The sequence below is a fragment of the Halichoerus grypus genome, chromosome 9 (genome assembly GCF_964656455.1).
Source record: "Halichoerus grypus chromosome 9, mHalGry1.hap1.1, whole genome shotgun sequence".
NCBI classification, from domain to species: domain Eukaryota; kingdom Metazoa; phylum Chordata; class Mammalia; order Carnivora; family Phocidae; genus Halichoerus; species Halichoerus grypus.
Window position 1 is genome coordinate 114,577,066 of NC_135720.1, and position 25,101 is coordinate 114,602,166.

Genomic DNA, 25,101 nt, shown 5'->3' on the forward strand with positions numbered 1-25,101 from the left:
AACCACATTTAAAACTCACTGAACTCATTTAACAGGAAGGAAGGAGTTGAAGGAAGAATGAATGAAATAGGAACGACCCCTACTATGGTGATGCATTCAAATTCTATTCTGGTCTTTAAAGGATGGTGGAGCCCCACTAAAGGGATTTCCCACAGCCACTAATGGGTCAGAGACTGTGTTTGAATGAAACACACTGCTCTGGAGCATCCCAGGACTGGGAAGGAAACCAGACGTGACCCCTCCCAGCTCCCAAATCTTCTATCTCTGTCTTGGAAACCGACTCCCTAGGACTTGTCGAATTTGTCTTTTTCTCTCTCACACAGATCCTCCCTTACAGCCTGGCCCATAGTACATGTTAGGAAATGTTTGTTGAATGAATAAATGACTTGAGTCCTCTACAATGTTTGTGGCACACCTCCATGCTTCTATGGTGCTTTTGGCCCAAAGGCAGCCCTGTCAGAACCCCAGAAGGGGCTGGAACCTTTCTTCTCACCAAACCCCAGGGCAGGAGGGCAGAGAGGAAGAAGGATGGGAGGGTGGCCAGGAGACCGGGCCCAGGGAGGTTTCCAACAGTCAGGACTGTGTGTGTTGGGGGACATGCACTTGTTGCTGACGGGGCACAAGGCTTGTGGGGCTGCAGACAAGAAGATATTCACATAGTAAACAAAGTCCAGTGACCTTCCCTGAAACTACAGTTCCCTAACACTTCAAAAGCCACTGCCACTGGGGGAGCTTTAAAAAACACAAACTCCTAGGGCTCCTGGGTGACTCAGTCGGTTGAGCGTCCAGCTGTTGGTTTCGGCTCAGGTCATGATCTCAGCGTTGTGAGATCGAGCTCCATGTCTGGCTCCGCGCTCAGCGGGGAGTCTGCTTGAGATTCTCTCTCCCTCTCCCTCTGCCCCTCCCCCCGCTGGTGCTCTTTCTCTTTAAAATAAATTAATTAATTAAATCTTAAAAAAAAAAAAAAAAATCCCAGGTCCCGCATCTATTCAGCAGGCTGGAGCGAGGGTGGGGTGGGGGTGGGGGAGGTGGGGGGCGGGGGATATGCATCTATAAAGGCACCCCAAACCCCAAATAGTTCTGCCGCTCCAACAAGATTGAAAAGCACCAGTGCTGAAGACTGAAGGTGAGAACAGAGCTCAGGGAATAAAGTTCTACAGTCACGGTAAGGTCCAAGCTCTGTGTAAATCGTGTAAACATCTGCTTCTAATAATTTTCAACATTTATTTTTTTTTTTAAGATTTTTTATTTATTTATTTGACAGAGAGAGAGAGACACAGCGGGAGAGGGAACACAAGCAGAGGGAGTGGGAGAGGGAGAAGCAGGCTTCCCGCCGATCAGGGAGCCCAATGCAGGGCTCCATCCCAGGGACCTGAGCCGAAGGCAGACGCTTAACGACTGAGCCACCCTGGCGCCCCATCATTTTCAACATTTAGACTCAACCTACTGAACAAAACACAGAAGACTCCCTTGTGGTTCCAGAAGAGAAGGCAAGGATATTGGGTCTTGATGTAAACCTGAAAGTGCGTCTGGCAGCAGAGGGAGGGGCGCGGGGGCTGCCGGCTGCCGAGTAACCAAGGTGGAACCATGCGTGACCCCCAGGTTTATGCAGGTGACAATGGAGAATCGCGACCGCGCCCTGGGGAAGATGGGGCAGAGGAAGAGGAGGAGTGGCCCAGGGAAGCTACAACCTCCTGGAATAAGCAAGACCTGGGAGCACCGAAGAAACAATGAAAAGCTCAAAGGGACCGCCTTCTCCTAGGACATTGATCTCAGCCTCCCCCGCCGCTCCACTCGGCGACCTTGCCGCCGGTCCGACCTTCCGAGAGCACACCAGCATTTGTACAAGATGTCAAGGGACTAGGGTCTTCGCTGCAGCAGCATCGGGAAAGAGGGAGATTAGGAAGAGCCCAAGCGCCCATCAGAGGGGACTGGTGAAATACATTCCAAGCGAGCCGCATAACGGAACGCTCTGCAGCCCTAAGAGTCAACCTTGAGGCCATTATGTGAGTCTACATGTGAGTCAACCTTGAGGCCATTATGCTAAGTGAAAGAAGCCAGTTGCAAGGACAAATACTGGATGATTCCACTCGTGTGGGTACTTGGAATAGTCAAATTGATGGAGATGGAAAGTAGCATGGTGGTTGGGGAGGGGGGCGGCGGGGGTGATTATTTAACTGGCGTAGAGTTTCAGTGTTACAGGAAGACAAAAGTCCTACGGCTGGATGGTGGCGGTGGCTGTCTATCAGTGACAAGTTGCTTAATGCCACTGAACTGTACACCTAAAAATGGTTAAAGATGGGAAACTTTCTGTTAGAGATCTTTACCACAGTTTAAAATAAATAAATACTTTCTAAATGTTTCAAACGCGCTAAGTTGTAGAAACACTATTTTCACACAGTTGTCCAGGATACGGAACAAAAAATGGGTATCTAAATGAAAGAAAAAACAGAGAGAGCTCAAGATCTCTATATGCTAATATGAAAAGGTCTCCAGTAGGATCCTTAGTAAGATTTATAAAGTAAAAACAACAAAAACCAGAAGAGCGTATATACAATGCTACCTTTGTGTAAGAAAAGGGGGCGGGGGGAAGCCCTGAATATATGTTCGTATTTGCAAACCCTGGGGGATGCGTAAGGAACTCAGGAAAGTGGTCACCTGAAGGGATGATCATAGAGCAGGGGAGTGGGGGGGCACCAGGCAGGTGGGACCAGACCCTCTCCACCTATTTGTACAATGTTTTGATGTTTTAATCATATGAATAAATTACCTAGTCTGTTTTTCTATATGGTTGCCCCTGGAAAGGGGGGACAGAAGGTGCCAGAGGGTGAGGTGGGCCACCACGGCTTTCACCTTGAACCTGGAGTCTGTATTTGCAATACTTTTATAAAACGGGGTGGGGGGTGGGGGGGTGAGGGGAATGAGAACAAAATTTTAAGGGGCCAGTAAACATACGAAAAGATGCTCCATCTCACTAGTCGTCAGAGGAATGCAAATTAAAACCACAGTGAGATGCCATTTCACACCCAACAGGCTGGAAGAAATTTAAGTGGGACAGACCCAAGTGTGGCAAGAATGTGGAGGCAGGGGGGACGCACCCACAGTCTGTGGGGGTTGAGCTCGCACAGCCCTGGAGGAAGGCTCAGAAGAGCTTCCTCGCACCAGGACTCCCCCTCCCTCGGAACACACCCAGGAAACTCTTGCCCGGGAGCCCAAGGAGACATGGATGGGAACGCTCACCCCAGCATGGCCGGCAACTGTCAGAAGCTGGAGAAGAGCTAACTGTCCATCAACAGGAGAACCAATAAATGGCTTGCAGTTTATTCACCCAATGGAATATTACATAGCAATTAACCAGATGAACTAGAGTCACATGTGTCAATGTGGAGAAATCTCAAAAATGGTGCAGAACGAAAACTGTGCAGAAAGATTTTAATATACGGGGTTATAAAAACGGGAGTAATACCCTGTATCATTCGTGACTATGGCCCTATGGATTAATAGGAAAAGTATAAAAACAGGCTCCTGAAATACATACCAATTTCTGATGAGTATTTGCCTCTGGAGAGGGAGGGAGAGGAAAGGGATCAGGGAGAAGACCCAGAGGGCTTCAGCTACAGGCATAAGAGGCTTTAAAAATGACAAGGTCTGGGGGTGCCTGGGTGACTCGGTCGGTTGATCATCCACCTCTTGGTTTTGGCTCAGGTCATGATCTCAGGGTGGTGGGATGTGGGACTGAGCCCCGCATCAGGCTCTGTGCTCAGGGCAGAGTCGGCTGGAGATTGTCTCCCTCTCCCTCCCCCTCTGCTCCTCCCCCTGCCTGCACAAGAGCTCTCTCTTTCTCTCTCATTAAGGTAAATGAATAAAATCTTTTTTAAAAAATGACAAGTTCTGCAATGAACACGGCAAAAAGGATTTGACAGAGCTCTCTTCTGTGTAGAGTTGAAATATGTCTTAATAACAACAACAACAACAACAAAAACCCAATAAACTGGGCTTGGAAGGTGGGACAGGTAGAGTAGAAGCATAGGCTTGGGGGAGTTGGGGGGCACCCAGACATATAAACACAGGGAGGCCACTTGATCGGCCTCCTACCCCGGCACCGCCCCCCGCCACCAGTCTGGGTGGGTAAGTGGCCCCTACGTACATTCCTGGGGTCACTATAACTGGGGGTATGGGCTCTGAGCTTCCCTAAGGTAGAATGGGAGGTGAGAGCTGTCTAAGCCCTTCACTGGGTCTCCCCATGGCCCGCACGGAAGACGAGATAGAGAAAGGGTTCATGGGAGGGAACATGCCCAGACCCCGGGGCCTGGTCAGCAGCACATAACCCCAAGATTCCTACGGTGAAGCAGAGGTCAGAGATGGTGGGCTGGAATGCGGTGCCCCACACATTGGGGGCCCAGTAGCCTGGGCCTCCCCAGGCCCTGCAGACTCAGGAAAGAATTCCCAGAACGTATCAGGGCTTGGAATGGCCTCAGAAGATGGCTAGAGCTGAAATCACAAACGAGTACCCAATCAGGGCTGATAGGCAGGCTGGGATCTTCACTGGGCTTTGCCAGCTCAGCCTGGGGGCCTCCAGGGTCAGCATGTGAGGACACCCAACTATAGCGGGAGAGAGGGAGAAGCCAGAGTTCCCAGCAATGGCTGGGCCCACCCCAGGACGGCAGGACAGCACTCGGGGGGCCTCAGGACACAGCCATCTCTGACAACATCTAGCCCACTTCTAACATGCTGCCATAGCCCCCACGCCCCTGCTGGGCCCTCCTTCCGGTGCCAGGGTGTTTACAGGAGAGAACCAGGACTCCCAGGTGGGAGGCCAAGCTCTGCTTTTCTTTTCTCTTGTCTCAAAATGAAGAATTTGGAGGCCATGTCTCTTGTCCCAAGTTCTAACACTCCAACTGTACCCACCAGCTGCTGGGCGGCACAGAGACCTGGTCCTGTCCCAGAAGGTCAGCTCTTCTCAGGTCCAAATAGGGCCCCAGGGAGTTCAGAGGGGCCTCTGCCTGCCTCATCAAGACACCACAGGCCAGGATCTGGGGCAGAGAGGGCAGGGAGGAGGCTGGAGGCTGAGTCCCCTCTTCCACATCTCTGAGCTGGCTGAGAGCTCTCCGAGAGGGACCACGGGTCAACCCCCCGATCTTGGGGAGGGCCCCACTCACAGGCTTTGGGAAAATGGAGAGGAAGAGAAAGAAGAGAGTGGGAAGGAGCAACGGGAGAGGAGGATGGAAGTCAAAGGAGCATTTGTTCTACTAAGTGGCTTTTCTGTTGTCAAAAATTGGCCCCAAACTCTGTCCACTGGAACTCTAGGGCAAATCTTCCTCTGCCACACCCACCTCCCTGTCACCACCTGCCACACCACAAAGCTGACTGCACACCCCTTCCCTTTTCAGCCCCAGTCCACTCTCTGCCCTGGCTCAGCCCACCCTGGGGACCCTCACCCTTACTGACTTCTTCCCAAGAATGTACCAAAATCCCCCAGCTAGAGTGGAAATCTGCCCCTCCATCAGCGGCTTCAAAGCTCTCCTACTTCGAGAGAGGCCCAGGCCTGCTCTCCGCCTTCAGCACCCAGGGGGCAGGCATGGTCAGAGCTGGGCCTCCAAGCAGGAGGCCCGCACGAGCACCCTGAAACCCCTAAAGCCCGGGCCCAATGCCTTGGAGGCTGGATTCAACTGAGGGACTCTGGACGGGTCACATCAATGGGAACTAGAGCAGCCAGGCCTGAGAGGGGCGGCAGGGGCGGGAGGAAGCCTGAGGAGGGGCTGACGCCTGCGTTTATTCCTCAGATGTGTACCAGGCCCCCACTACGTGGCAGACAGCACAAATAAAACAGTGAACAAAGCAACCAGAACCCTGCCCTGGTGGAGGCAGGGGGTAGGGGATGAGGTGAGAGAGGCAGCGAGGCCCGACAGTGCAGGGCCAAGGGGTCTACGGAGGTGAGGGAAGTCCAGTGCCAGAGGCTGTTCCCACAGATCCAGGCACGGCCCGACCTAAGACCCCCACACAAAGCCCCACACAGAGGCCCGTGACAGAAGCAGAACAGCCGGCGTGGGGCCCCTCTGCGGGCTGGGAGGCCCCACCCCCACCCCCATCTCCTCCACCCTCCCATGGACGGGCAAGGCCCCGGCAGACAGACGGCCAGGGATGCCACAGGATTATCTTAAACCCCGCTTCCCTCCCAGGATCCCCCTCGAGGACAATCCCAGCTAATCTCTCCCCAGACGAGCAGCCACATGGGCAGACAAGGTGGAAGCAGCCCGGCGTGTTCCTGCCTGCTCCCACCCTGCCCACCGCACCCAGGATCTGTCTGATTGTCTGCCTCAGCCTCCAGGTCATCACAACAGTAACACCTTACCCCGGCTGGGCACGGTGACAGCAGGACAGCATTTAATTCCCTCAACGCCCCTGGGCCTGTGGGACGGGGCTGAGGAGCCCACTGACCACAGAGGACACAGAGGCCCCGCGAGCCGAGGCCCCCGAGCCAAGGCCCTTGCCCAAGGTCACTCAGGTTGGGGCTCCACAAACTCCCCTAGGGCCGAAGTCATCCACACAGCCCGGCCCGGGGCTGGGAACACAGTGGGGGTCAGGAGAAGGGACCCGGAGATCATGGGTTCCAATCCCCTCACCACGCAGATGAAGAGACGGAAGCACAAGGAAGAACCCTCACCCCGGGCCTCCGAAAGCCTGAGGAAATTCCCCTTCCCTCCCCTGCTCCCTCAGAAAATGCTCTGTCATGCAGACAAAGGCGGCTTTGTGGCTGGTGGAGAGGTGGGGGGAGAATGGCTCCCAGCCAGAAGTGGGTGCGCCCCTGAGAAATGGGGTGCGGTCCCCCAGAAAATGAACGCAGAGGCCATCTGTGCCAAGACGGCAGTGCGAGCCGATGGGGGCTCCCACAGAGAGCAGTGCGAGGGCTGCAGGGCAGCGCCTCGTCCAACCCGGCCCGCGGGCGCTGGACGGGGTTGAATGAGTTCTGTCCCAGGCCCAGGACTCAGCAGCCTGGGAGGAAGGCTGGTGTGGGGATGGAGGTCTTACCTCGGAACTTCTTAGGCGGGTTGTCCAGGTCCCCCGCCGCGGGCTCCACCACACAGCGGTCATCCACCAACCTGAGGGACAAGGCAGCCCAGTCAGTGTGAGAGAAGAGACCATCTCCCCAGGCGTCCCTCCCTTGGGGCAAGGGATTTGGGGCACCAGGGAGGCCTCCAAAAAAACCCCTCTCCATTGCTGTCAAACTCCCCCCAGCCCATCAAGTCTTTCCCTTTCCTGGCACCACTGTTAAAAGGGATGGGGGAGCACAGAGATACACCCAGCCCACCCCCAACCACTGCCCACTGCCGGATGGAGCTAGAGCTGTCCTGTGAGGGGGTCTGCCTCCAGTCTGGGCTGCCACACACTGCGGATATAACTCTCAGGAAAGCCCTGAGACCCTGTTGCCCAGACCTGAAAGGGCAGTGGGCAATGGAGGAAGGAAAGGGAAGAGTACTGAGAGAGACAGAGAAAGTCAGAGAGACTCAGGGTAGAAGGGAGAGACAGAGAGAGCAGAACATAAAAGATACATAGAAAAATAAGTAGGATACAAAGAGAGGCACAGAGAGACTAGAGACAGATGGACAGACGGGAGAAGCTTATGAAACACCAAACTAGGGGGACCATCCTTTGGTCTGAAAGCCAGGACAATGAACCTTGAACCTTCTCAACCTCAGCCAGGCCCCATTCCATACCCTCCTTTTTGGCTTACCCTAGGGCCCAAAATCCCCCCTCTTAAGCCACAACTGGAATTAATCCTGAATCTCTGGAGGACATCCACCCACCCACCCACCCATCCATCCATCCATCCACCCACCCAGCCACCAATCTATCCATCCACCCACCCAGCCACCAATCCATCCATCCACCCACTCACCCACCTACCCATCCATCCATCCACCCACCCACTCATCTATCCATCTACCCATCCATCTACCCGTCCATCCATTCATCCATCTACCCACCATCCATCCACCCACCAATCCATCCATCCATCCATTCCCGCATTTAAGTCTTCAATGCCATCCCAGCCTCTAGGATACAGTGATGATGATGATCCACTATTTCAGAGGCCAAGTCTATCTCAGCACTTCACAGCTATTCCCTCTGAATTCTCACCAACTTCCCCACAGGGGCTAGTCATTAACACCATTTTACAGAGGAGGAAACTGAGTTTAAAGGTGAGATAATTTGCCTGAAGTCACAGAGCTGATTCCAAAACCTCCACCTCCCCTCCTTGGGTTGGCTAACAAGGTCTTTTGTGGTCTGACCTCTACCCACCCCCTAGCTAGCCTCACAGCTTCCTGCTCCAACCGTGATAAGCCCCCGGTTGATCCCAAGGTCCCTGGAGCTCTCATCTCTACAGAGCTGACCACTTCTGCAGCAGTAGTCTGCAATGCCCTTCATGCCCAGCCCACCCTGCCTCCCCACCAAGACCCAAGCTAGCAGACCTCATTGATTCTTCAGCCCTCAGCCCCTCTCTCTACTCTGTGGAACCTTCCTTGGCCAGTGCCCTCCCTCCCACTGGGCCTCCGGCCCCCGTGTTCCCGCAGCACCTGGTCCTGGCCTCTCCTGCTGCCATGTCTCTTCCTACTGCCACTAGCTGCCATGTCTACACTATGGGTTCCTTGAGGACAGGCCGCTGTTTTTCCCTTTGGCATCACCAGCACTTTGCTCAATGTGATCCGTAAGAAGAAGAAAAGCCAGCAGGATTTTGTGTCTAATGTTTTCATATATTGTTATTTAATTTTCTAAATCTGTTTTGTTATTATTTCCATTTGGCGGGCAGAGAAGCCAGAGTACAGAGAGGTAAACCATCTGGCCAGGGACACACAGCCAGCAAGCAGAAGGGCTGGGTTTTGAAGCCAGGCTGAGCAGCGTCACAGTGGATGCTGTGCAGGACCTCTCAGTGATGGGGAGGGGAGAGGCAGTTTGCTCTCCGAGGACCGCCCCCCCTTGGCCTCCTTCTCTTTCCCTGGCCCCCAGCACTGGCTCAGCGCTTGGCCCTCTTCCCTCTTCCATCTGCTGGTGCTCCCTTGGGCATCTCAGCCACACTCATGGGTTCAAAGGACCACTTCGATGCTCACCAATAACTCCCATATCCATCTCCCCTGCAAATTCCAGATCGTAGCTCTAAATACCTCCACTTGGATGTCCAGAAGCATCTCAGACTCAGCACGTTCAAAACTGAGCTCCCGGTCTGCACCTAAATGTGCTCCTCTTAAAGTCCTCCCCATCTCAGTTGATGGCAACTCCATCCTTCTCATTGCTTGGGCTGAAAACCTCGGGCCAATCTTTGGCTCCTCTTCCACCCACCTCTCACACCCCATCTGTGAGGAAACCCTGTGGGCTCTAGCTTCACGATATGTGAGGAATCCAACCACTTCTCATCTTTGCCACCACCCCCTGGCCCAAGCCCCCACCAGCTGTCACCTGGATGTGGGTAACCGCCTCCTCATCGATCTCCTGATGTCCCCCCTCATCTCCCTGAGACCTGTTCCCCACATAGCACACACACCTTTACTTTAAAAGGTGAGTCAAATCAGGGCAGTCCCCTGCTCAGAACCCTCCAGAACTACCCATCTCCGTGTAAAAGCCAAGAATTCACAATGGCCTGAACCCACACGATCCAGCCCTCACCTCTCTGACCTCATCTCCTCCCCCTGCCCCTTGCCCACTCTGTTCCAGCCCACAGCCCCCCTCCAGGCTCCTCAAACCTTCCAGGAGACTTGGCGCTGGTTCTTTTGTCTGCCCCCAGACACCCTCCTAGCTCCCTCCCTCACCTCCTTCAGATCCCCGCTCAAATGGCCCATTCCCCTGAAGTCAAAGGAGCGGCTATCCTTTTAAGGATAAGGATAAGGTAAGGCTATCCTTACCCTTCCTCCCTATCCTTTTTAAAACTTGGAACTGCTCCTTCTCACACTCCTTATCGTCCTCCCTGCCTCACTGTTCCCATAGTACTTCTCACACCTGGCCTGCTGTATATTTTGCTTATTTATTTTGGTTACAACCCCCCCACTTGGGATGGAAGAGCCATGAGGACAAGGATGCGTCTGTTTTGCTTCCTGCTGTATCCCCAGCATCTAGACCACCGGCTGGCACAGAGCACGCACACACGGAATACACAGTGAGTGGGTTAAGTCATTTTACTAGCTTCTAAGGAAAGTATATGAGAAGCAAAAGGTAAGGTCCCTGCCTCAGGGAGTTCCGAATCTCATTGGGAAGACAAGTCACACATTCAGAAGAGTTAATGATATAAAGAATATGTATTAGTGCCAAATGGTGGTACCAGCTGTGGATTTTGTCCAAGTTCAGGGAAGGAACAGGTCAGAGCCTGGCCAATCAGAGAAGGTGTGTAAGAAGAGCCAGGGGCCGTACAGAGCCTTGAATAATTCATAGAATTTCCTGTAAGACATTAGTGAATCAGATTAGCTGCTTGTCTCTTAGCAAAGCCCTGAAGGGAGGGGACACTGGATGGATGTGTTTTGATGGGGGAGGGGAGGAAGCACCTGCCAGGGCCTGGGACCCCGCACTGCCTGGGGTGCTGGACAGCCATAGGGCATCATGGAAGTCAGTGTGGTTGAGGACAGGCTGGGGTCGCCCCCAACAGCCCCTATCTTGTCCAGCGCTCAAGGCCTTGGGGAGGCCACCTCCTCAGAGACTCTCTGAGGAAGAACCCATCCTCACCCTGACCTCACCAAGCTCCCCTGGGAACTCCTTGTCTGGGCTGCACGTGCAGGAAAAACACACGCAAATTTGGATGCCTGGCGTGCTTTTCCTAATCCCCCTGGCACAAATCTGCCTGGTCATTATGCGGATGTCCATCTGTCCCCTCCCACTCTGGCACAGCTTCTGAAGCCCTGATGTCTCCAACTCAGCCCCCCCCCAGTGCCCCGTGGTGTACAAGCAGGGCATATTTTGGGAGTGCGAGCTGAAACCACATAGGGAAAGGGAGGGATTGATCAGGAGGGGAGCATGGCCTCCAGGAGAACTGCAAACAAGGTTGGGAAGGAAAACATCCTCGACCTGCAGCTGAGAGGGGCAAAAACGGTCTGTAGGAAGGACCAGAGCAAAGAAGCAAGCCAGGTGGGAGGAGAAAAGAGGCAGGGGTGTTCCCCGAAGGTATCAGGGGAACAAGGTCTGGAGACGGGCCTTTCAGAGGTTCCTCCTGGCTCTAACATTCCACACCCTCCGTCCTCCAAGTGTGGGTCCCCGACTAGCAGAATCAACATCGCCTGGGAACGCTGGGCTACCTTCCGTACACCCTCCCAGGAACGTCTGAGGAGTGGCACCTTGCCCTACTCATCGTTTTACTTCCCATCTGGTGCTTAGGGCAGCTCCCCACCTAGCCTGTAAGCAAAGAAGCCATCGGCCGGATGTTTAGAGTCCCAACTGTCCCCACGCGCCCCCGCGAAAGCCTCCCTCCATTCCTCTGTGGGTACTCATTAGGACTGAGGCAACCCATGAAGGTGCTATCGGACAGGAGGGCCGGGAGGGGTGCCGCGAGAAACCATTAATAGATAAGCAGGGAAGCTCTTATCAGATGGGCTGCAGGGAGACCTGAGGCCAGAAGGAGGCCCAAGGGCCGGGACCCACGACAGGTTAAGTTCTGATGGAGGGCGCGCCTCAGGGGGCAGCCCAGGTCGGGGCAGCGGCCGAGCGCGGGCCCCCTGGAGCCGGCCGACTCCGGGTCCGCAGTGCGCTCTCAGCCGCCCGGCCCCGCCCCGCCCCCGCCGCCAGGCCCCGCCCCGACCCCTCCGCCCAGCGAAACTCGCCGCCCCACGTGCAGCCGCCCCGCCGCCTCGCCCCGGCCTGTCTCGACCGCAGGCGCGCGCGGGGGCGGGAGGGTGACGTGCGCCGCGTCCGTGCTTTCCTCTCCTCCGCCGCTCGACCTCTCTCCCGCCCCGTGGCACCCACGTCCTGGGCCGTACCCCCCCCACTCTCCCTCACGGGGGGCATCTGTGTTTATTAAACTAGCCGGACACGGGTCACAGGTGCCTGGCTTCGGATGCGCACCTGGCGGTGTAACCAGAGCCGAGCCACCCGGACCCCTCCCGGGCGCCTCTGTCTCCTCCCAAGGTCCCGGGAAGGGCCGGCTCCCACCCTCCGCCAGCCCGCTGATCTCATCGTTCCACCTCCAGGCGTTTGCACACCAGAAGCCCTGTCTGAGTCCTGCCAAGTCCTGCCATCTTCAAGGCCGTGCTTAGGCTTCTGCAGAGTTCCCTGCCTGGTCCCACCACGGACATCCCCCCCTCATCTGAAAGCAGGTAGCACCCCAGCCACGACCACAGTAGAAAAACCAACTTTCCAAAGTGCTGAACATGTTTTAATTTATAAGCTGTTTTTACATCCAATACCTAATTCTATTCTTACTACAGTTCAGCGTGAGGTTCACTGAGTAAAATTAAACGCCGTCCCCCACCTCAGCCCACAGAGCTGGTCAGTTGATGGCACATGTACAAGCTAGGTCTCCATCCATTCAGCAAAACCTTACAGCGAAGCCGTTATGTGCTGGGTGGGATCAGGAAGCTCACACCCACCATGCTGAGTGCCCTGAGGACAGGAGCCATGTCCTAGACCCCTGCATCTCGCCAGCCCAGAGGACACTCCCTGCTAGGAGCCATCCATCTGCTGGGAGGCACAAAGCCAGTTTGAGCCTGGACTATGCAGGGCCCAAGAGGGAATCAGCAAAGTGGGCAGTGGGATGAGGATAAGTGGGAAGGGGTCTAGCAGGAGGCCTGTGGGCAGGGCTGCCCTGGACCCTTTGAAGAGGTGATGGTTGACAACTCGGCTCTAACAAAGTTGAGGAGGAGGGTGCTGTCCCTGAAATGCTCACGGGGTCTGCATCCCAAGACCTTGATCTGAGGGAAAAGAGGAAGGCAGATGCATCCACGGAACCTGCATGGCCCCATTCTGCCCTGGCTGGACTTTGAGATCCAGGTGGGAATGATAGAAAAGGCAGTGGGGCGGGTCAATGCTGTCTGGAAAGATTAGATAAGGAAGAGGAAGAAGGGAGCTAGAAGTGGGGCAAGTGACTCTCAGAAGAGCCTGAATCAAAGCCTGCATCCAGCACCAGAGCAGCCACAGGACAGGGAACCATAAACTGGGAAATGCCTGAGGGACTCTAGACAGCCCCTCCCCAGTCTAGCTTGGAAACTGCGGCATGGAGGGGAAACTGACCAGCTCAGGTCACACAACAAGTTAAAGGAACAGCCAGTCCCAGACCCCAGACCTCTGACTCCCAGCCCAGGACACTGGCTACCACCCCATAAATCTAGGCCAGACCCAAGGATGGCCACTCCCAATGTGGGCACTGTTAGAATACTGGGATTGGCTGGTGGTGGATGCGGGCCTTGGAGTCCCTTTCTCCAAATACCCAAAGTCACACCCATTAGATGGGGGTGGGGAGGGATGTTGGGACAGGAACCCTGGTTCACTGGCTGGGATCCCTGGCTCATCAGAGAAAACTCATTTCTGCATCCCTGCAGAAACATCCATTTACTTAACCTCTACATATCTTTCTGTACCAAAGATCCACCATTTGCCACCAGAGGGACCAGTATATGGAACTTAAATGAGCATGGATCAATAAATGTTTGTTGAATGACTTCATGAAGTCTGATGAAGGCTAAGAGATAGACTCTCTGGATCAAGGGGCAGGCAGGTAGGCTTCCTCTTCAGAGAGCTTATGCCTAAAAAGGACAGTAAGCCACACACTCAGAGAACCCCGAGAATCTCTCCTGTGAGGCACGGGGGTGGCAAAAATGAATTTTTGGCCCAATAGAAATAAGGATCCCTGGCTAATTGGCAAGGCTTCAGGGCGCTGCCTCTGCCCACAGGCCTGGGATTTTGGTTCTCAGGATCGGTGGGCTCTGGCAAGTGCTGGGGTCTCAACAGTGCTGCCGGGTACACGGGAGGATGCACCTGTTAGGCTAAGAAGAGGGACAGGGAGGGGCGCCTGGGTGGCTCAGTCGTTAAGCATCTGCCTTCAGCTCAGGTCATGATCCCAGGGTCCTGGGATCGAGCCCCGCATCGGACTCCCTACTCTGCGGGAAGCCTGCTTCTCCCTCTCCCACTCTCCCTGCTTGTGTTCCCTCTCTCGCTGTGTCTCTCTCTGTCAAATAAATAAGTAAATAAATAAAATCTTAAAGAAAAAAAAAAAGAAGAGGGACAGGGAGCTGGAGAGACAAGAGGAAAAGCCGAGAAGGGACAGAGAAGGTGCAAGCAGGGGCCGTCCAGCTGGCCGGCCCTCACCTCACCCACTGGCCCTGCCCGGCTCAGGCCTTTCTCCTGCTCTCCATAACCCGGAGCTGGACTCAGCCTGTCCTGCTCGACAGAGTAACTGAGGCCTCAGGACTCAGCAGGGCAAGCCCTAAGGCCTGGCCCGCCCAGCTCCAGACTGCCGCAGAGCTCTCTGGAAAACAGCAGCAAAAGCAGCCCCGACAAATCCAGAAAATGAGACAGTCGATAGGATAACCAGCCCTGTCTTGTCAGGAACTCAGTATCACCGTGGGAAAGAAAGAGGTGGGGCGGAAGAATCAAATGTAACATGTGGACCTTCAGTGGACCTGAGTCTCAGTCTCTCAAGACAGACTGAGAGGGGCACCTGGGTGGCTCAGTCAGATAAGCGTCTGCCTTCGGCTCAGGTCATGATCCTGGGGTCCTGGGATCGAGCCCCGCATCGGGCTCCCTGCTCCGCGGGAAGCCTGCTTCTCCCTCTCCTGCTCCCCTGCTTGTGTTCCCTCTCTCGCTGTCTCTCTCTCTCTGTCAAATAAATAAAAAATCTTAAAAACAAACAAAAAGTTAAAAAAAAAACAAAAACAAAGACTGAGGACAATGAGGCACATCTGAGTGAGGACAGGGCATCAGATGCCACTAGGAAGTTACTAAAGGGTGTGATGGTGGGACTGTGGTTACACAGGAACATATCCTTATTCCTTACAGCAGGGTAATGAAGTATTTAGAGGTGAAAACATGCAAGTATGTAATTTACCATAAAATACTTCAGCAAAAATATAGATGCATCATATATGGCAAAATGGGGGCAGTTATTAAATCTAAGTAGTGGGCATATGGGTGTTCTAAACGGTTCTTTCTACTTTCCTTGGGTTATATGTATGCCTCAGGCCGGTGGTGAGGGGCCAAAGTGACAGGTAAAGGCCAGAGCCACCGACCATAAAAGCTCAGTGAAGTCTACCCTTGCCGTCTGCCTTCCCTGACCTAGATCACCCCCGTCACCCATTTCTAAGCTCAGAGCCTGGACCGGACGGAAGGGGGTGCTGGCTGACTGGCTGAAGGAAGGGAGGCATTTGCGAACCAAATACACACAGGCGTCTGCCCCAGCACCTGCAGCTGCCCCCAGGGGCAGAGATTTATGTTCACTGCCTCTTCTGTCTCTGCCCACCTGCCAGCCCCCAAATACCTACGTTTACACACCACCACTGGGATCATTTTACTCCCCTGCAGAGTCCCTCCTGCCTGTCTCCCCAAGTGTCCCCACCCACACCCTGGGCTCGCTGTGTTGTCAAGGCCTAGACTCTTCTCTGCGCCCACCATCCCTGGTGTGAAAGGCCCTGCAGCCTCCTCTCCGGGCGCCCCTGCTATGTGACCCTGGGCAAGTCCTTTAGTCTCGCTACACCAGCGGTCTCCACTGCAGGGAACTGTGACTGCGGGTGCAAATGCTGGGTGCCATGGTCAGCACGACCAACGTGACACACTCAGGGCAGCTCAGGGCTCACACTCGGAGGCCTGTGATGAACTTACTGGAGATCTGGGCTCTGCCCTTCTCCCCTCTCCCAGACCTCCTCCTCTCTCACAGCCCCCACTTCCAGGGAGGAGCCCCCCAGCTCCACATGGGGGGAAACATGGACCACAGGTCTGGGGTAGACTATAGGGCAATCGAAACCCAGACACCTCCCCCTAAGCTGAGAGCAGAAGGCTGGTGTGTCCCCACCCGAAAATCCAGCACAACACCCCACCCCCAACACAAGCCACTGCCCCACCCACCCCACAGCCCCACTGGGCCAAGTCGGGGAGGGGACGTGGGGTCAGGAATGTAGGGCAGGGCAGAATGTGAGCAAGTGGCTACAGCAAGATTCTTTTGGGCCAGGGAGCTGGATGCAGCCTGGGCTCCTGGGTCCCATGGTGGAAGCCTGGGGCTGATTGTGTCCTCAGGCAACCCCCACCCAGCTCTTCTCCCCAAGTCACCCCCCCCATCACAGCCACCACGCCCAGCTTCGATGGCGGAGGCTAGTCTTTCTCCCCACACCCCCCAGTACAACACTCTCAAACTTAGGATGTGAAACGGGTCAGGCCCCCTGGGACGCAGGTCACCTTGGCAGCATCTCTACCACCACAAAACCCAGCAGAGTTAGAGCCTGTGAGGGCAACAGGATTCCGCTTCTGGGAATTTAGCCTGAGAGGGTAACTGGACAAGGATTCAGGCGTGTATGGACTAGGATGTTCTGTGCAGATCGTTTATAATGCAAAAATTTAGAAACAACCTGATGCCCAATACTAGAGTCGGTTGAATAAATGAGGATATGTCATACCGTGGGATGCCATGCGGCCATAACAATGGTGTGTCGGCACAGGAAAATACAGCCTAAGGTATCCCCCCAAAATGACAGGGTACAAAGCCGTTATGTGCAGTTTGACATCGTTTTGTAAGATGTAGATAAAAGGCTAAAAAAAAAAAGAAAGGCTAGAAGATCCACATACAGAATGTTCATATAAGTCACAACAGTATCAGGCATAATTTTTTATTTGAGTTTGAGTTTTTCCAGTTTTCTCTGTGGGACATACATTATTTTTGAACAAAAATATATATATATACTTTTTTTTTTAAGATTTTATTTATTTTTTGACAGAGAGAGAGACAGCAAGAGAGGGAACACAAGCAGGGGGAGTGGGAGAGGGAGAAGCAGGCTTCCCGCAGATCAGGGAGCCCGAGGCAGGGCTCAATCCCAGGACCCTGGGATCATGACCCGAGCCAAAGGCAGACGCTTAACGACTGAGCCACCCAGGTGCCCCAAAAGATATATATACTTTTTTTAAGTGTGTGTTTTTTGTTTTTGTGTTTTAAGTAGGCTCCACGCCCAGCATGGAGTCCAACACGGGGCTTGAACTCACAACCCTGAGATCAAGACCCGAGCTGAGATGAAGAGTCAGACGCCCCCAAAAATATGTATTTTTTAGAAAGCGAGTTGCATGAATTGGTCTAGCTGAGGCCAAGACCCTGCCTTGGGGCACGGGACAGGGGGAGTTCTAGCATCTCCCAGGGAACAATTGAATGAAAGCCAAGGGCAGGTCTGAAATCTGCCCCAGGAATGCAGTCTGCATGGGAGGGACAGTGCCCTCCCCCCTGGAATTACATGTGTCTTAAGAGACTTAAGGCTCCGAGGGCCCTTACAGACCACCTCACCCAGCTCCCCTGTGTATAGACTAGGATGGGCTGGAATTCTATCTTGGTTACCATGGATTCCCCAGTGACTAGAACAGTGCCTGGCACTAAGTAGGTGCTCAATTAATGTTTGTTGAATGACTTACTAAAGTCTGATGAGGGCAAAGAGATGGGCTCTCTGGACCAAGGGGCAGGTGGATCCAACAGGTAGGCCTCCTCATAGCTTGTCAGCCAAGCAGGACCCTTAGGTCAGGGATCACCACCCCAGGTAAAATGACTGGGGAGCTTTAAAAACCCAACCCTCAGACCCCAGCCCTAGAAATATTGATACGGTTGGTCGGACCTGGGACTCAGAAGCTGAAATTTTTTTAAAGATCCCAGGGGGATTCTCAGGTGCAAACAGAGCACCTCTAGAGGACATCCAGACTGACAGAAACACTCTGAGAAGGCAGGGCCTTGCCAAAATCACCCAGCGAGTTAGTGACAAAGCAGGAGAGAGCCGTGCCCCTGGGGCTACTGACCCAAAGGTCCTGACCCTGGGGACCTGAGGCTTCCTCCACATTTACCTCCATGTTTCTTGGGTGCTGACCTCCAGTGCCCATCCTCCTGGGAAGTGAATCAGGCTGGAAGGTGGACGGGGAACCCCAAGGGGGGCCCCTTCTGACCCTACACCCTATGATCACCCAGCCCTGGGTGATACAGGCCCAGAGGCCCTGAGAGCCCCCAAATGGTGCTCCAAGGCACTTTGACAAATGTTGGGAGCTCAGCCTCAAAACCCAGGTCACCTACACTTCCCAACTTATACCCCGTGGGCTGGGGCCTACCCCTCTGGCCACTCAGAGAGAGCGGCCTTGAAGAGAGATCTTCAAGGAACTGGATGTCAGACTCTGAGGGGCCCAGCCTGCCCACTCAGGGCCAGTTCCCCACAGCCACTGGCCAGGAGCCACATTAAATCCTCCACCTTTCACTGGCCCTGATCAGTCGCTCCAGCCTGGGCCTCCGCTGCCTTCCACCCAAGGGGAGGTTCGAGGCAGTGGCCCTGGCCGCACTCTCCTGCCAAGGACAGGTGTGGGCCTGCTTTCCCTTCCCTGCCGGGGTCTCGACCTGCTCCAGGATCTACTGCCCAGGCCCCTCCCACCCTCCCAACCCAGAGTTAATGTACAATCTTCACCGGGAGCTCTAATTATTCAGGCAGCCCTAACTGGCCTCCTCCACTTTGCCCGTAGAGTCTGGCCAGAATCTGAAAGCTGCCCGAGACTCCCTGCTCCACCAACCCTCCCCTCCCCATCTCCTAGCTGACCGGCCCCTCTGCCCACCAAGGCCACCCCCGTCTTCAACAAATTCATTGCATCCAGCCCCTACTGGGCACCTCTTGGACAGCAAGTATTGGGCTAGCCTGGGAACTCAGTCATATCAGCCTCTAGGGTTCACAGACATGGGCACCAAGAGCCAGAGTGAAGGCCGAAGGGGACCAGAGTTAGGCAGGATAGAGGCAGAAAGATTCGGGCGAGGGGGCGCCTGGGTGGCTCAGTAGGTTAAGCGTCTGACTTCGGTTCAGGTCATGATTCTAGGGTCCTGGGATCCAGCCCCGCAGGAACAGGGAGCCTGCTTCTCCCTCTCCCTCTGCCGCTCTCCCTGCTTGTGCTCTCTCTCTCTCAAATAAATAAATAAAATCTTTAAAAAAAAAAGAAAGATGCTGGCAGGGATGGGGCAGAGAGAGTTTGACTTAGAGCAAAGCAGCTCACACTTTAAGACACCAAATTCCACAGGGATCAGCATGCAGATTCTGAGGGACAGGCAGAGGTCTGAGATCCTGTGCTTCTAGCAAGCTTCTAGGTGATGCTGATGCTGCTGGACCACGGACTACCCTTTGAGTAGGCAAGGACTTAGCAGTGCTTACAAATCATTCTCTCATTGACTCTAAGTTCCAAGAAGTGGGGACACACTGCTCCCTCAGTCACCACCGAGTCCCCAGTGCCCAGTACACTGGCTGTGGACACACTGAGGGGATGAATAGTGTAATTAATTAGTTAATCCTGGCAAATTGCCCAGCATTAGATGGCCCTACAGAGAAACCTCCAACTAACCGTGAAACAACACAATACCAGGGAGGAATCTGTGCAAAGCCGGGCAAAGCACAGAGGAAGAAGGGTTAATTCTGCCCGGATGTGGGAGGAGGAGGTGGATCTCTCAGAAGAGGTCACTTCGCACTAGGTCTTAGAGGGTGGGTCAGATTTACCCAGGTGGAGGCTGGCTGAAGGTCAGGGGCAAGGCAGGAGCAAAGGTAAAGAGACCTAGAGCGTGGGTTAGGTTCCGGGAGTCAGAGCAGCGTCACACACCTAGAGCTTCAGAGGCTGTGAAACGGGAGGTGAGGGGGAAAAAAAAAAGAAAAAAAATTAAGTTAGGGTGCTAGAACGCCAAGCTGGGGGGTGGGCATCCATTGGTGGAAAGTCGGGAGCTGCTGGAGGTGTTTGCACAGGGAAGAGGCACCCCGGAGAGAAGCCCTATCAGAGGTCACCAGGTCCTGCCCCAGGGTCAAAATGGACTGGAGGAAGCAGCTTCCAGGGACAGGAAGGGCCAAGGCAGGAGGAAGCTATATTGGGAGGCGACAGAATCTCTTGTTCGGGGATGAGGCCTATGTGGAGGGCAGAAGAGGATGCTTCTCCTGATGCTGACAGGTCTCACAGGTACTTAAAAACCACCCACTTTGTGCTCTGCCCTGACCCAGGCACTAAGCAACAGAGAAGTCGATCATTTCCCAAAAGCCCCCAATGCTGTTCAGACACTGGTGGGGGGGGGCTTCCACCATCTGCCCCCATTTCCCCCGCACCCCCCCCCACTCTCTCCTGCTTCCCTCAGCATTGCCAGAAGGGTTTACTGTGTGCCTACTATGTGCAGGCTAGCCTCGAACACAGCCCTGGCCAGAGGGGCAGCTGGGACCCCCTGGTCAGTGCTCTGTGGGAGGCCTGCACAGATGCTGGCCCAGATGTGGCTCCACCCCCATCCTCTGGGAAATGAGCGATATCAGTCAAATCCAGTAGGGGTAGGACTGTGGCTGGGGATTCCACATCCGAATGGGGAGGGGAATGAGAGAGTAGCGAAGGATGCTGAGATAAGGAGAGGATAAGGATCTCCCCAGGCAGAATCCCCTGCTGACAGAGCCAGCCCTCCAACCCCCACAGGCCTGCTGGATTCCCTTTCCAACAGGACCAGAGCCAAACTCCCAACAACCCTGGGAGACACTGAGAGAGCCAAGTGACTGACTCCCACTTCCCAGGCTCAGGGTGAGGCCAGGCCAGGTCGAGAGTCAGACCTGGGTTGAGGGTTCCAGGGCTATCTTCCGAAGCCAGACAGGAGGCACCTTGTGGCTGGCTGGTGTCCTGATGAGTGGGGGGGAACAGAAGAGGATGGGTTTATCCTAAAGGACAGCTGGGTGTGGTGGGGAGGATGAGACAACTTAACACAAGTCCCCAGACTGAAAATGGGACAAAGGCAGCAGGCCCTGCCCTGGAGCCTGGCTGGAGAGGTGGAGAAACCACTCTACCCCCACCCCCAGCGACTCACCCAACTGCTCCTTTGAAGATAAACCTATTCACTCTGTCTAATTCCTTTCCTGCCCTACGCCTGCTTCAGGCCTAGCCCTCTCCAGGGACTTGAATAGATTCCCTGCTATCCAGACCCTGGGGGGTGACGGCCAGAATTAATTAATGTTTGTAAAGTGCTCAGGAGATCCTGGGACCGGGGACCCAGGGGCGCCAGATGAGCCGCGCAGGAAATTGACAGGGAGAGGCGGGGAGAGGGGGCAGTCGGCCGGGACCTGGGACTCCTGGAAGGGGAGGGCTGGAGAAGGCACGGGGCAGGGCAGGAGAGAGCTAGAAGGAAAGGTGCGACCGGACCCGACCGTAACTAGAGGAGTCCGGGCTCCCGACTGCCTTCCCCCACAGCTCCGCCCCACCCCCAGAGCCACTCACGTCCAGGCCCAGATGCCTTTCCCCAACTCAGGCCCCAGCCACCTACCTGCCCCGCCCCGGGACCACCTGCAGAGGAAGTCTCGGCCTCTCCTCCCGCTCGGAAGAAAGGCATCGGGCGCGAGGGTGGAGGCTTCGCCGAGGGGGCGCCTCCTACCAACTCCCGCAGGGTCTCCGACTTCTACCTGGGCAAACATTTAACTTCCTTTCTCTAAAAGAAGGAGGCGAGCCGTTACCCCGCTCCTTGAAGCTGGGGACTTTCAGGTTCTCCGTCCGGGGGCGGCGGCAGGACGCACGCAAGTGGCACCAGGGCCCACGGCGCCCCCTCCCTGCCCGCGCCCCCCTCGAACTCGGCTCACTCACCCCAAAGTGCTGATGAAGCCATTGACGGAGCCCTCGGCGTACAGGGAGACGATATCCCCGATGTGGAGAAAGCTGGACATCTCGTTCATGGCTGCGGCCCGCCGGGGACCCGGGGCGGGGGGGGGGGGGGGCGCCAAGGGGCGCGCGGTCAGGCTCGGTGCAGAGGATGGAGATGACCGCGGAGGCCGGAGGGGCGCGACCCCACCCGCGAGCAGGGCGGGCTAGCGGCCACCGGAGCGGAAGGCGGCGCGGCCCGGGAGCCGCTGCTGGCGTCCGGGTGAGGAGGTGCCCGCGTCTCGGCGCGCCCGCCGCCCGCCCGTCCGCCCGGCCCGGCCAGGCCCGCGCGTACCTGCCGCGCAGAAGGAGCAGGAAGTCTGGGGCCGCCACACACACATGCAAATCCCGCCCGGGAGGCGGGGAAGCCACACCCCGGCCCCCACCCCCCCGCACCCCGCCGCCGCCGGCCCGCCGGCACCCATGTGCGCCTGCCCGCCTCCCTGCGCCCTGCGCCCCTCGCGCGTCCGGGGCCAGGCCTCCCGGGCGCGACCGAGCCGCTTGCCCCGCGCGACTCCGAGAAGTCCTGGGGCTCCAGCGGGCTCCCCGGTTCCGAGTTCCAGCTCCAGCGAGTTCCCAAACAGACTCGCGGAACCGCCATCCCTGGGAGGCCCAGCCGTAGCGGGGGCTCTCTGCCCTCGGGGTTCCCCGGGCTTTCTACTCCTCTGCCCTCGGGTCGGCGAGAGCCAGTGCGGGCGCGCGCGGAAGGGGGTCCAGCGCCCCCGCAGGCGCTACCTTGAGCCGCGCGCGGAGGACCCGGGAGCGTCCCAGCTGAGAGCCGTCTCGCACGGAGAGGCGCGCTCATTCCTTCGCAGCGCAAATCGGGATTCATTTTTCTCAACGTGAAAAGCCTTTTCATTGCACAGTAGAAAGCGCTTGGGCTTGGAGGGGAAATGAAGCAATGGGGTGGGTTTTGTTTTTTTCTCTCCGCATTCCTGTGTACAAAGAGATCCAACTTCCGAATCAGTTCAGCCGCTCCCTCTCCAGGAGTTGGCTCCAAAACTCTTGGCTCCTTCTATCTTTCTTTTTAAAGGGGGGGGGGGGGAGGTGGCGAAAGAGAAAGCTATCTTCGCTAGTTAATAGTGCACCGAGTGCCAACAACGACAAGGCCGGTACTGGCCCTCTGGGAGTGACCCGCTGCGGTGTTGCCGCGGAGCTCTGGCTCACGAAGTCCTGCCCTCAAACCCACGTCCCCAGCTCGCCTACTTTCTCTTCTGTTCCCTGAGTGCTTGGGTGTTTGCTTCTTAGTCCTTTTCTCTTAACTCCTGGGACAGAGTGCCCACGGCCACCCCCACCGGATCACATTTACTCTCTTCTGAAACCCCCACCCGGACTTCCTGGGAAGGGGGTGGGGGGTGGGGTTGTCCCTGGGAGAAGGGGAGGAGGGGACTGGATTGAAGCAGGAAGGAGACCCAGGGAGGGATGGAGGCAGCTAAGAGCAAAGAGACAGCTGCTGACCCAAGGGAATGAAAAGAAGAGTCCTGGGTGTGTGGCTTTTTCACAGACACCCCTAGAAGGTGGGAGGGGGCCACCTCCAGGATTGCTGAGCTCGGTGTTTTACAGTTTCTTACCAGGACCCACAGTAATAAATACATTTTACATCAGAGCAGTCCACACCATCATCTATATATAATTGAAACAATAGTTGCACAAAACAATACTTACCCTTATGACCTGCGATGCACTCTGATATTTTGTGTTCTATTTCTGTATTTTGTTTGGTTTTCCAATACTGATTGTGACCCATTTAATTGCTTTTTTAAACGTACCAAACATTTAACTGCAGTTCAGAAAACCTCATCCAGATTTCTCTGCCAAAAAGAAATGACAAAAGCCCAGAGAAAACGCACCAAACCTCAAGGTCACACCATATATTCATGGCAACTGGAGCCAGGAGCCCAGCCCCTGACTGGCAGCCCAGTACTCCCTCCAGTACTCCCACACTGCCCTGGAGCTGGTGCTGTCCATCCCTGGAGCCCTGTGGGAACAGATTCTCTTGCTCCCAGAAGTCAGGCCTCCACTGATAGAAGGGAGACATCTGCATCCATTCCATAAGCATTTATTGAGGGCCTACTATGTGCTGGGCCTCTGCTGAGCACCAGACTCTGATGGAGCTGGAACCCCGACCCAGTTGCCTTTTCCCCTCCCCACACAGCAAGAATGAAGAGGAATGTGCTAGAAGCACCCTCTCTGGTGGCCACACTCAGGACATGTGCCTTCCTTCGCCCAGCCGCATCCAGGAATCCATGTCTTTCCACTCCTGAGATTCAGATAGATGGTTCCATAGCTTAGCCAAGGTCTCAGAGCCAGGAAGTGGAGGTCAGGCCTATCTCCCCCAGAAGCACATGCCACTGTTTCTCCCTCCACACCGAGCCTGGGAGTACTCTGAACCTCTGTCCCTCCACCAACCAGGAGGACTGGGGGGAAGAGGGAGGAGAGCACAATGCTCATGCAACTGAGGAGGGTTGCCACTGCCAGCCTCCTGCCATACACACTGCTTCTAGGTATTTTTCTGGAACATGGCATCCATGCTGTGTTCCCAGAGGAGCCGTTTCTGGGCTCTAGGCCCCCGTCACCTGCTTCTGCCAAATCAACTCCACTGTAAGCTCTTTTATTTTTTAAATGTTTATTCTTAAGCTTTTATTTATTTATTTGAGAGAGTGAGCACAAGTGGGGAGAGGGGCGGAGGGAGAGGGAGAAGCAGACTCCCCGCTGAGCGAGGAACCCAAAGCAGGACTCCATCCCAGGACCCCAGGATCATGATCTGAGCCGAAGGCAGATGCCCAACCGACTGAGCCACCCAGGTGCCCGGCACAAGCTCTTTTAGATTCTGGGTTCTGAGTTAGAGTTTGTTTAAAGAAAGGTTCAGATGGTACAGCTACAATGAGTTCACTCCACCGTTGCCCTGCTCGAAATCCTCCTGAACCTCCTCATCCCTGACAGAATCGTTACACATCTCAGCTCAGCACACCAGACCCTGTCTGTCTCCACCCCTCCCCACCCCTGCACCCTGGGCAGACACAAAGGTTGCTCCTTGAGGAGGAACCATGCTGCAGACTGCTCAAGAACACAGGCTCTGACTCACAGGCCTGGGTTCGAGTCCCAGCCTCTGTTTCCATCTGTTAAATAGGGAAGGTGTGGTGCCAACATGGGAGGGAAGTGGGATGAAGCCATCGGCACCGTGTTCCCAGTTAGGAAGGACTAGGCGTTCATTCTCATTACCCAGGACCTCATCCACTCCTACCCCTGTGCCTGGGCTCATGGGCTTCCCTCTACACTCCTCCCACTCTATTC

At 55.4% G+C, this 25,101-nt stretch overlaps 1 protein-coding gene across 5 annotated transcripts in view; it reads right to left on the reverse strand.

The window, feature by feature from the left end:
* ITPR3 (inositol 1,4,5-trisphosphate receptor type 3) overlaps positions 1 to 22,557 on the reverse strand; it is a 68,245-nt gene extending 45,688 nt beyond the window's left edge. For 2 of the 5 annotated variants that reach the window (XM_078055476.1, XM_078055474.1), the window contains exons 1-2: positions 21,754 to 22,120; positions 7,030 to 7,100 (exon numbers count right to left, since the gene is read on the reverse strand). In XM_078055476.1, coding sequence (XP_077911602.1) covers positions 7,030 to 7,100; positions 21,754 to 21,842 — 160 coding nt within the window. In that variant the 5' untranslated portion in view covers positions 21,843 to 22,120. Of the gene's footprint in view, positions 1 to 7,029; positions 7,101 to 21,753; positions 22,124 to 22,542 lie in introns of those variants that run through there. The other 3 variants (XM_078055475.1, XR_013441292.1, XM_036115683.2) reach the window with 3 other exon arrangements.
* Positions 22,558 to 25,101: the final 2,544 nt, after the last annotated feature.